Genomic DNA, 12,959 nt, shown 5'->3' on the forward strand with positions numbered 1-12,959 from the left:
GTGTATCATTATTGTTAATTTAATCTCTTTTATCATCATTGTCCCACTTGTTTATTTATTTAATCTAGCTTGTAGTGCTGCACCAATGAAAGGATTGCATGATTAAAACACATGACCTTAGACATATCTACTAAACTGAACAGATTTTCTTACACCAGCAGAAAGCAGTGGTAACAATGTGACGCAGTATTACCAGTATTACAAGTATTAGCTGGTTGACAGTGAAATGTTTAATAGTCAGTTACATTTTGGCAACATGTGTTCGATTTAATTTGACAATTTTGACTTGTTCGATGTTTGGATATTGGATATTCCTTGTTTTATTCCTTAAAACAAGGAATAAAACATATATGAGAAGATATAAGAAAATACACTTCAATATCACACCTTTTTTTGCACGTTTTCTTCTAAACCAAACGAGCCCCTTCAGAAACCTCATTGCTGAACCTGCTAAGCTGTTGTGTCAAAAATCATGTTCCATACCTGCTTAGTGACATGCATTTTAGTATTTTGATGGCGTTCACGCTGTGTAATAAACCATCGTGCAGTCGGTTCACTGTGAGCACTCAGACATCAGTCAGAAAGTGAGGAGGTGGCTGAATGCAGCTCTCATGGTTATTTCACAGAATTAGGTTTAACTGTTGTTGAAGAAAAAAAAAAACCCTGAAAAAGTACCATCATTTCCACGTCACAATACAAGATGCAAATTCAAATTTTCAAGATCCAATCTATCAAGCTTTCCACCCATCTCTTAAAACGCTTTGTTAAAGTCCCGACGGCATGCGATCCCGGCTCACTGTGAGTGAGGTCAGGAGGTGACACACCGCAACAGGTCAACACTCTATCACCAGAAACCAAACATGGCACACACTCACACCTACAATTACAGTCACGCTATAAGTTTGAAATGCAAGCTTGGAGAAAACACACACGCACACACACCCAGAACATGCAAACTGCACAAACAAACAAAAAAAACTCAATCAGAGATGAACCGGAGACTTTGTCACTGTGAGGCAGCACGACAACAAGGTGAAGCTCTGACCAAACGGAGCCAACTATTATTTTGGTGGTTAATGGGGTCATGCAGTGTTCGGTTCATGGTTCACACACGTGTAGGAGCACAAATATGAGATGTTTACATTGCACATCTCACTTTCGCACTAATATTTTTGCACTGCTCTGTTACTTTATTTTATTTTTTATATTTTATTCTCTTGTGTATATACTTATTTATATAGGTCGGCTTCAGGGTGGACGGCAAAATAAGAATTCCATTCACTGTGAAACCTGGGTTTTACTGGTGATATGACAAATAAAACACCTTGAACCTTGAACCTTGAAATATGCAAGGTAAAAGTTATTTGTGCATAAACAGGAGTGTTTCATTTGAACCATAACATTAACTTTTTGCGATTTGTACGGTGTACTAGGCAGTGCACTAGACAGCCACACGACAGCAACATAATGTATTGGATATGAAAAATAAGATTTCATTTTTAGATGTAATAGATTATCACTACAAATACTTTCACACTTGTTATTTGTTGAACTGTGTGTAAAAACATGCATGCAAACGTTTCCCAGGTTTTCTGGTCACTTCAGCCACTAAATGTAACGCAGGTCACTTTGGATTCATCACAAAATAGTCTTTCCTCGTTCAAACCATCAGGGGATCTCTCAGCTGGATAATCTTCACTTTAACCTCCGCTATCTGAAAAACCGTCTCCCAGTTTGGTCCAGTATGCCACCCTCATCACATCCCTCATTACATCCCACATTACAACATGTAAATATGCAATTTCAAAGCATATAATGAAAAAAAAACCTGTACAAGCTACATCTGCACACATGAAAACTACCACTAAACACAGCCCAGGAAAACACAGCCACGCAGTCTCGGCCACTGAAAAGCCATGATTTAAAGCAGACGAGCGGTCAGAAGATTTCACATTGGTTTTATTCAAATAGCTGCTGTCAAACTTAAGCGTTGGATGATGATCCAGTCTCCTGAAAGTTAATATAACTTACTTCAACAGAAAGACACGAGGAACATAGCAAAAACAGACAATGTTCAACTGCGTTAGGTTAGTGTTTCCATTTACAATATTAAAAAAAAAAAAAAAAAAACGATTGAAAATGTTAAGTTTAATCAGCATTACAAAACAACGGTCTCAGAGGCTGTACAAAGGCTATACTGCAAGGCACTTAGGCATCTGGTATTTCTATATGAAACAACGTGCTGAGGCCAGACGCTGACGTTTAATGTCTACACGCTGTTGGCCAGGGCAACTTTGACGGTCTGAACCTCGGCAATATGAGAGGATTTCTGGATGATCCGGCTCGTGAGGGCGGGCCCTGTGGAGCAGCTCTGTGCTGTGACACGCATCCTGTCTGTGATAGTGGTCCTCATTACGGAGAAGGGCCCCCCCCGCGCGCAGGACTGCCCCGTGGCAGCGCCGGGAGCAGTTTGCCCCTGGGCCAAGCTGGTCAGAGCCACAGCTGCATGGATCTCCCTCCAACTCTGGTCATCCTGTTTCTGGGGAACATCCTCCACCGCCTGCTGCCGCTTCTGCTGGTTCCTGTCAATATATAGCGCACAAGATGCTATGTAAGAGGTGAAAAGTTGAGCTGGAACTGAAATGTCTATGAACATAAAGCCAGAATTCAGTTGAATCTGAGTTACCTCTTGTAAACAGAGGAAACCACGAGGATATCTTTATTTCACTACCGAAACATAATTATCATTTCAAGAAGGAGATGGTCAACAAGACCGAGCTAAAAACTCGACCGTGTTCCAGAGTCCGCTCACTCCAAAGTGAAAACCAGCTGGTTTGCCTCCTGTTGAGCGGTTTAAAGCTTCACAGAGTGGACGAATGGCTCATGCAAAGTGAAACGTGGCTGCATTGCACAGACGTGCATGTTGAATCTCAAAAGGCTTCTCAAACCAAACTAAATGGGGTGTAATGTTGCTCTCCTCCAACATCGACCAAAATAGTCTGCACAACAGAGCTGAACAGCCTGCTTCGTGCTCCCAAGCATTTTGGCCACAATACCTAAAACCAAAGCCGCTTAAAGCTGTAAAGCATGCTTTAACAGGTCTGCCGAGCTCCATTTTTCACGACATGACTGGAGGCTGAAAGGACAAGAAACCGCATGAGCTGTCACTAAAGAGTTTATCTCACAGAGGGGGAACATATGTACACATAGATGTCCAACCCTGGAAAACTGATGGAAGAGTTGGTCAATTTTCAACAGGCAGTTTTAAAGAAACTGTCCAGATGCGCCTTAATAATTAAAAGATCGATTTTGGAGGTTTTTAGAAACATCCCAGAAGGGTCGCACCTACACAAACTAATAGATACTACCGTACACAAATACTCCCTTGATTGGAGTACAAATGTTGTGCCAGTCATCTGTTTAGGACTTTGTTTAATATTAATTTTCAAACACCATATCGATGTTGTTTTATTCCTTCACTTCCTGCGATTTCAATCCCTTCACCTGCAAATCATCAAGCATTCTGTGTCAAGATTTTTCATATGTAGTTTTATGGTTTGCTTGTTTTTGCATTTCAATTCTTCACTTTGCCCTTTTTTTAACATTTGCTTTCTATTTGTAAAACGCTTTGCATCAGTATTTTCTCCTTATACTCCTTATATATATATATTCAAACTTTGACGCAGAGGATCAAATCAGCTGATTGTTACAGTTATTGAAACTGAAGCTGCATAAGATGCTACATTACAAACGTTACATTAAATATTGTGAATGAAATACAGTGTATCTTTTTCAGATAATAATTTAATATGTTTCAAAACTGTGATGCAAGTTTTGATCATGATCTGTGACATTGCTGAGACCCAAGTTGGTCTATTCATTGTGAAAACAGTGATAACGAGTTACTGTGTCTGAACCTTCATGTGTATTTATGTATGTGCACATGAATCATCACCACCAAATAAATAACCAAGATTCCTTCAGAGAGTTGTCTATTATTTTTTAGTGCTTTTGAGAACTTGTACTCTAAATCCTTCCTTAAGTAAATGAGTTGAAATTGTATTTTCACTTATAGCAAAACCTCTCTTAACACAACTATCTTGACTTATACTTTGGTTTAGTAAAGCAAGTACTTGTGTGTTCAACTTTTGATTTCCCTTGTTAAAGAAACCATTTTTTTGCCTTCATATTTTACACCTAAAAACACCCGGATGACCCCTATGAATGGATCTGATGTCAGTTAGCTGCTGTCCAAGACAAGCCAGAAACGCCCCAAAGACAAAATAAAAGGGGATCACACTTTTCGAGTTGAAAAGTGCACACAAAAAGTCGGGCTTCATGGATCCAACAATGAAACATAACACGTACCTGTCACATTGAGTTGAAGTATAGTCCACTGTGTCTGCAAAAGAAAAGAATAGCACTCACTAAAATGCACAAATACATGAATCACTGGATAGAAGTGAAATTGCAAACAGACTATATTGAGAGCACAATCAGCGGTTGGACCAGACTGTGTTCGTATCATATGTTAGTGATAAATAGTTTTCATGTAAACATGTTTCTAATTTGCAGCATGTGTGTGAGAATATATACATGGGTTTAGCGTGTGTTTGGATAATGGCATCTCTGAATATTTGTGCATTGTTTATGACATTATTATGTGACTCAGATGGCAAAGCAAGGGCAGCATTTCTCTTGAGATTTAAATAAAAAGTGTGCGTAGGAGGGTCTATCCCATAATGCAATGTGCTGTTAAGATACACCCCCCCCCCCCTATAGCTTTTGCAAACTCTGCTTGCACCTGTACAGTTTTTCTGTCCTGGGCAATACATTTAACAATAGAGGCAGGAAGTGAGTGTTTGAGTATCCTCTGTAAAAACAGAGGAAGAAGGAGAGGTCAGCCATTCTCACAAATAAAATCTATCTGGAGAAGAAATCTTCAGGAGAAGAAGCGAAAAAAAGACTTTTGCGGTAACGTTCTACCTCTTGCACAATTTCTGTTTGCGGTCTCGTGCATAAGTGTGTATTATACGGAGAACATATTTTCCATTTCAGCACCGGACTATTTCCTTTCATGGAGCAGATAGAAGCCGGTCAAAAGTGATTTTTCTTCAGAGAGTAATAGACGGGGAAATTAGAGGCCCACTGTGAAACACAGGCTTTCAATGCTAACAGTCCGAAACATCCTCAGCTCTGATTTCTTCATGCATGCTGGAGCCAAAAGCAACTACTTGTTAATAGTAAATCATTTCATTGTTTTATGGTTTTTTAGCCTCTAACATCCCTAAGCATGCATTTCTCTTTCAAGCAATTCCACATATGGCCCCAAAAAAAGTAGTTTAACTAAACTGTTGTATTTAAAAATATGGCGACCTCAAGTTTGAGTCTCAAATTTGCAGTGGGGATCAGTTACGGCTGATTTTACAAGCTGTACTAGGAAGCCACTCACTTTCTTGCATTGAGTATACATGTACATATTACTTATTTTGGAACTCAAATTGAATTAGTTCCAAATGAGTAACAGCTTATTTTCATTTTCTGTATATGTTCTTAAGCATTTTATGTGGAAAATCAACCCATTTCTCTCTCAGGAAAACTTAAGTCATGGTTAAAACTAATAAATCTACACAGTATGTTGTTTTAAATTTTTAAAATTTTTCCAGTTTTGAAATCGAATAAAAATGCATGTAAAAAATATTGTACTGCAATGGTCAAAGTATTAAAGTTTGAGTAATCATAATTTGATTAAAAAAGGGCACTTTAATAATACTTGAAGCTCACTTTAAGATGCTATATATCTTTGCTGAAGTATCTGAAGTATGCCTCTTCTATATGGATAGGATATTCACATACATAGCAAATGATCAACATCAAATATCTTGTACAAACTAATTCAAACTAATGTTTTGTTTTTCTTCACCTTCTCTGAAAAGAGCATTTTGTCACTTTGTGTGCAGAATAGAAGCAATGCTGTTCAGACGTCTGCTCCCTCTGTGAGTTTAGCAGCACGGCCTCCAAGCCAACCTCATGGGGATTACGTCATGCAACAAAATGTCACAGTACTCTGTGCACAGCACCGAATCATTTAAATATGTGCTTTATCGTTAGTGAAAAAACAATGACTTGACAATTTTTTGAATGGATAAAACCCCTCCAGACGTGAGAAAAGTCAGAATATCCTTTGTCACCGTAAAGCCCACAAAAATGTCAACCTGTGTTTTTCCTCACATTAAACAAATAGGATGTCATGGTTTAGAAGCATTTGTAAGTTTATTCATTCAACCTAGAAAAGAACCAAGCTTTCTGAGTTAGGTACCTCAGGCTATGCTTGGTATTTAAACTCATATCAGTTTCCCATTACTCTTCAAATACTCTCAACATGGCACTGAAATAATTGTAGTCTCCAACATCTTTAAGCGTTTGCTGACTTTTGTTTAGGAACTTGAGGCGCCTACTCTCTGCTACTGCTGTTGGTTGTGCCTCAAGTCGCTGTCCCACTATGAGATAATGTCTCCATGAGCAGATCTGAACCCATTGGTATAAATCTCTCAAGATCTCAAGTCAACAACTTTCAGCTTGTTTCATAGGTGTGTCGGTGCCATGCTGGAATACTCTAACACAATTTTCCTTGAGGCAGATATGTATTTAAGAACAAATTGAGACTCCCCTCTCTGCATGCATGTTTTCGTTTCAAACAGAATGGCTGGAAAATGCAGTGAGGCGTTTGTCCAGATATGTTTTTTGCCACTCTGCGACCCATAAAACATAATTCTGGTCACATTTACGGCTCTCCAGCTTTTTGGAGGGAAATTCTCCACTTGATGTGTGTACCATGTTATATAAAGCATTTCTATACATTATATAGCAACATCACTCATTCATTCGATTTTTACAGTCCATGGGAATTACACTGATATCTTTAAAGTGCCCTTGTAAGACATTATGTTGTGGCATTGCTTTTTAGTAAATCACTTTAGCTTCAGTGACTGTTTAAATCGTCTCCCGGGTGGAATATAAATGTGTTAATGGCGTTAGTGCCTGTCATGAATCTGGCAGCTTGACTTTCCACTTCACCTCCACATAAGAGCCCTACTGGGTTGCAAACACCATTAATACAACCATAGGGACATATTAAAAGTTTGCACAAACATTTTCAACAGCAGTGCCCACATAGTATGCGATGACATCATTAAAAAAAGTATGACTTAATTATGAGGGTATATGAGATGTTTATAGGATTGGTTTACTGCTTTGGGAAATTCAGTGAGATAAGAGTATCAACACCACAATGATTTCCGTAAGTACGTGAGGTCCGAGGCAGCTGTGGATCAGTGGTGCGAGGTGTTGTAGTTTAATCCCAGGATCTTTGTGGTGCAGAACATGGAAAAGGCCATTTTACCTGATCCGTCACATTCAGTCATCTGCACAAACACCAATGGTGGTTCATTGGTTCAATAAGAACTTTGAAATATTTCAGATGAATTATATTAAACACCACTTAAATAGTGTGTATATTTGTAAAGCATACACAATTTGTTGCATTTTATCTAGATATGCAGGACTATACCTCAAATAATTGCCTGGATACACAGAAAGCACAGCTTATAAAAATGATAAAGTGAGGAAATCTGAACACAATGTATGTCATGTCCCTGTTTCAGAGTGAGGTTTTGGTGTTTAGGAGTAGAATTGGTTTAACATTTTCTACAAATGAATGCACCTTTAAACTGATTTTGAGTGGGGAAAGTAACACTGGGGTAAAGCTGGCTGCCAAAACTCACACAAGCCAAGGGAGCAAACCTTTACCCACAAACTCTCATGGGAAAAGCCAAAAGAACATTAGAGATGTTGCTCTGCGTTGTCTCACAGATGAGTGGCGGCTCGTTTCACTGACAGACTGCTCCAGTTCTGTATTTGGCTGGAAGTTCTACTTCTCACCCTGGGAAGAATAAAGTCTCAGACGTTCTGTAATTGTCCTTCAGACTGGACTGGACATTTCCACCATGGCAAGAAGCTGAAGCGGAACAAATGGCACATTCTCGTATATGGAAATGATATTTGCGGTGTGTAGTGGCAGCCAGCGCGAGCTTCATCCAATTTTAAAATGAGGGATTTCAGCGTCTGCATGAGTCTTTATTAGTAATGTTTGTAGAGGCTTTGGCTGCCGTGCCTTGGCGGATTTGAGGCTTGTCAGTGCGCTGTGCTCCCGATGGGTCTGAAAAGGGCACCCAGGTGTCAGACTCCCTCCCAGTTTTTCTGTAGTTTTATAATTGAATCTTGCAGAGCTTCCGCCTTTCACTGCAATGTCAGAGATTTATTAATGTCAGGGAGCTCCGAGGAGCCAGGTGGAAGTTTCGGTTCATTCTGCTCTCATTTTACTGTACACTGTGGCATGTTGAAAAAAAAAGAAGTGAGGGGAAGTAGACCAGTTAAACTGTCAATTTGCTTCAACTTCAGCATAAACCAGCAATTAACAAGAGACAAAAGTTATGGTCATTTCCATAAATAGGAGGTGCTGTTTTTTCTTTAACTAACTTTGTCACGTTTTGTTTCAAGTCAGCCTAAAATTAAATTGTATTATTAATGTCTTTGTTTCAGATTTGATTGATATAGTCAGTTGTGGCCAGGTTGCGGGAAAATTCAAAGCGGCTGTTCTTGCAAAGAGAACATCCCACAAAGCTGTGTGCATTTCAATTGGATGCAGGATGAGTGAAGGCCTTCGAGTGCAGGATGACTCATCAAATATTTGGGACCATTTATAGGAGAGAAACAAGACAGTAAAACCGTTCTTTCACACGTCAGGTTTATAAGATAATCACGAAATGTCCCGAAATAAAGAGTATTTTCTTGAGTTGAGACTTAATGCTTTTGCGTGAGACAAAAGTCAAACTTCTCTCACCCATGTGGTAGACGAAGTTGGCCTCTGTTTCGTAGGATGACGCAGGAGACGACACGGCATCTCGATCGCAGTCGTTGGAACTGAACGACTCGGAGTGGCTCCGCCTGTTGCGGACGTGGGCGACGCCGTCGGCTGCCTTCACCGCCATCATGTGTCGCAAGGTGTCATTCAGATAGCGGTTCAGTAAGCTGCTCTTGTACTTGGACGGAGGGGAGGCGATGTCGTCACCGGCCATAGCGAGGACGCTGCTCGGCTTCTCCAGCACACTCTTGTGCGAGGACGACCTGCCAAAGCTTGGCTGGCTGATGGGGGCCTGCAGGGGACACTCTTCATCTGCAGCAAATGAAACAAAACAAACAAACAAAGCATACTTCATGAGAAAAATTTGACATTTTCAATGATTACAAATGAAAGAATGACGATTCCTGAAGTCAAAGGCCTTACCATCTGAGTTGGAGTCATCACTGCACACACTGAGCCTCTCTGCGTTTCCCTGGATGTATTTATTGTACAGTTTGATCCTCAGGGCCCAGCTCAGGTCCGGCTGCCTCACTGTGTTCTTCAGTCTCCGTCGGGCATTTGCAAACCAATTTGAAACCTGCACAGGGCATTATTTCTGTTAACAAATCTTCCCAAAATTCAGTAAGAGCTCATCTTCAAAGGTTGTTTGTTTTTTTTTCCCTTCCTCTTTTTACCTGCACGAGAGTCATATGTGAGCCCAGAGCCAAGAGGACCTTCTCCGTCTTGGTGGGGTAAGGGTTGTCCCGGTGTTTGTACAGCCAGTGTTTAAGTGGCCGGGCCATGTCCTGCAGCACCTGCCTCTTGTGGCGAACTTTGACCCCACTCAGACGAGACCTGGAGGAGTCGGAAATCAACTGGGAGTTTTACTATGCTCCTCATTCTGCCCACCCAGAATGATTTCCACCTCAGTTTCACACCTTTCCAAAATTATACCCCAGAGTACCATCAGACTCTGTGACACTCCTTTCTGTAAATATTTTTTTGCGATAAATTTTATTTGTAAAATGTATTAAAAAGAGTAATGCAAGTCTTAATGTGAAGTTACACTGTTATCTTTAGAATTCTGAGTAACTGTGACTTTGAATCAGCTTTATTTTCAATTATGCTTTAACAAAAAAAACCCCCACAAATACATTTATCCTACACAGATGAAAAAAAAGTCCTACCCATATCTCCTGTACTTTATGGTGGAGTTGTTTTCATTTGTCTCCTGGCAGTGGAGTAGATCTGCGCTCTGTCCTTCTGTTAAACTCGTCTGAGGCGAGTCGACACAGTTCAGTCTGCCCCTCTCCTCCACTCTCCCGCTGTCGTCCAGATGAAGCAGAGTATCGGACCTCATCACAGCAGTTTCGTTCATTCTCAAACTGGCAGAGTGGTCCTCGATCAACAGGTGCATCAGCAGACCCCTCGGTGTAAAGACAAGCAATAGATTCCCATTCTGGAGAGATTCAATGTAAAAAAGTAGGTGGGTAAAAAAAAAAATGGCTGAAAAGTTCCTTTTTCCTTGTTCAGTGTCCACCAGAGCAGAAGATGACGGAGTCAAAGGAGAGAATAATGTTTGTAAAGTCAGAAGATGTTGTCTGGTTTAGTGTCAGCTGAGGAGAGTTCAAATAACCTGCTGCTGTGCTGCCTATTGGCTCTTCCTCTACCCAATCGCCTCCCTTGGAGGACTCTGTGAGGAAAAGCTTGCAGAGGAGCAGCAGCAGCAGCAGCAGCAGGACTCCTTGATATGAAAACTATTGCACATGACTATTAGCAAAGGTGGTCATTAGATTTACAACTGAGATGTTGTCCGACTGCAGTCTGTTAAGCACTTAAACATGCTCTCATAGTTTCTGCATGAGGCACACGTTTCTCGCTGATCTTGTGGTTTTACCAAAAATCGTGTCAGCAAATAATAATACATGTTTTACCAGGAGATTCTGGAAATTTATGGGCGTAATTACATGGTCGCTAATAACCAGCGAAACCACCAAGCTGTGCCTAGTGTTTGGAAGTGAACCATGTTGTCTTAAAATGGATATCAGGGCAAATTTGCCAATCACAAAAAGAACACAAACAAGGGGAAAATGGCAGTCGTCCCTGCAGATCTGATTCTGAATTTGAGTGACATATAATTCAGAGTGCCTTCTACACAATCTGCAGTGTGAGGGGGATAATCCAATAATATTATATATACCTATTGGTAAATGTTTGTCCTCATTCTGGAGAAGTTGGGGACTGTGAACATTTATCAAAATGAAGACTGACAGAAGTTTAACATTGTTATTAGTACAACTGGATGACACCATGCAGGCGATGAGCCCAGGATTTGAAGACTCAAATAGTTCAGCTTCAGTTGTCATCCAACGTATGCTTTTCCTCTCCACATCCAAACACTCTTATATAAGACTGTTTGGATATACAGTAATGACTTTGCCATGCACAATCATAACTTAATAATCTTTAGGCAAACATTTGTGATAAAATGTGTTTTTGGTCGTGCTGGCTTAAGTGTAAACTTTGGAAAATAGGGTTTGAATCCAAGCGGCACTTGTTGTACGTATTAAGTGACCCCAACGCTCCACTCGATGCTCATAATTCAGGCGCATCAGTGAGGAGGTTGAGTTTCAATGCTTTCCAAGCTAAAAAACACATGGACCAGAAGCATCCCCGTTAGGTGCAGTAAATTCCTCGCTCACATTCCTCAGCAGTGGTTGGAGAATGCTACATGCTATCACACACCATTTACTCCTGTCCCTCTGTGATATGTTCGGCGGCTCGACTGTTGATGTTAACTGGGAGCACGCCTACATTCAGCAGCTAGGAGACTTGTAAAAAAAAACACAGTTGAAGGACATATATCTCCTTTTGTTTGTATAGTTTCACACTTGTGTCTGGGCGTATGTGTCTTGCAAGTTCACAAACTTTAGGCCTATTGAAAATACTGCACATCTAGTAAGGTTTCACTAGAAGAATACTTTTTTTTTTTTTTTAATATCTTCTTTTGGATGATTTAAAATGTATTCATTCCAAATGGTGAAATGCAGTCATACGCTGAGTAGCAGAAACAAATTACATATACACACGTTACTGAAATAAATTTTTCCGGCTTTATATCTACAATTGCTTTCCACTGTGACATTTTTATTTTGACTTTATTAATGATAATCGAATGACTGTTATTGGCAGTGCAATTACCAATGCAACTTATACAGTTTGACTAAGAATGGTTTTTGAGTACAGATTAAGCACTCCATGAGTATTTGTAACAATGGGGGGTGGGTGGTGGCTGGACTAAAACAACTGCAGCGGTGAAAAATCCACATCCCTTGTAACCATAAATATCACAGTTGTGAGTATTTATGGTACACTCGTACTTTTCTGTTGAATGTCTCACTTCCTGAGCATAATTTCCGTATTTATACTGTCATATGTTGTATTGTAAAGGTTTATTGTGTTGATTTTCTTAAAAGCAAATCAATAAATGCCTCTTTAAATTTCAAGCCTGCTATAATGAACTCGAAAGCTTCTTTTGCTTCCTGCTGTGAATTTGTATAACTCATATGTGTTCACCATGTGCTTCACGGCGCTGATTGTTTAACAAGTTCTAAGTATCTCGGGCAAAAACAGAGACATTGTTTAACAGTTGTATTTATTTTAACATACTTCAAACAGACAGTTACACGATTGAGCCAAATTATCCGAGACCAATTCACATCATGCCTTCTGTGTAATGTTTGAAGTGGGAGCTGCAGCGAACATAAAACGGCGGGTTTTCATTGGATCACTCCGGTGTCTTTAATGGCGTCGTTATGATCTCAGAGGGCGCCTGCAGACTCTCACCGGTGTGATGAAATTATACTGCCATGCTTTGACTGAGCTTGGGCTTCAGACCTGGCAGTAATGTTTCTGCTGTGTCTGTGTTTGTACGCTGCGGCGACCAAATAACATGCGGACACACCAGTTCATGCTGCTTTAACCTTCTTGGTGCATCTGCTTGTGTTCACCGACAGCAAGCTTTGCAGTATTATAATCTTTACCTCTGCAATTCAAA

General features: G+C 40.2%; 1 protein-coding gene across 1 annotated transcript; it reads right to left on the bottom strand.

Annotated features, from left to right (window-relative positions):
• Positions 1-2,001: 2,001 nt before the first annotated feature.
• On the bottom strand, positions 2,002-10,430 carry LOC308135689 (homeobox protein Mohawk-like). Its single transcript, XM_080503776.1, has 6 exons — positions 10,090-10,430; positions 9,598-9,757; positions 9,347-9,500; positions 8,903-9,235; positions 4,369-4,402; positions 2,002-2,582 (listed from the first exon to the last, which is right to left on the bottom strand). The coding sequence occupies exons 1-6, from the start codon at positions 10,317-10,319 to the stop codon at positions 2,270-2,272; spliced, it is 1,224 nt and encodes a 407-aa protein (XP_080359902.1). The 5' UTR covers positions 10,320-10,430; the 3' UTR covers positions 2,002-2,269.
• Between the last annotated feature and the right edge of the window lie 2,529 nt (positions 10,431-12,959).

This window comes from Blennius ocellaris (genome assembly GCF_963422515.1).
Source record: "Blennius ocellaris genome assembly, chromosome: 10".
NCBI classification, from domain to species: Eukaryota; Metazoa; Chordata; class Actinopteri; order Blenniiformes; family Blenniidae; genus Blennius; species Blennius ocellaris.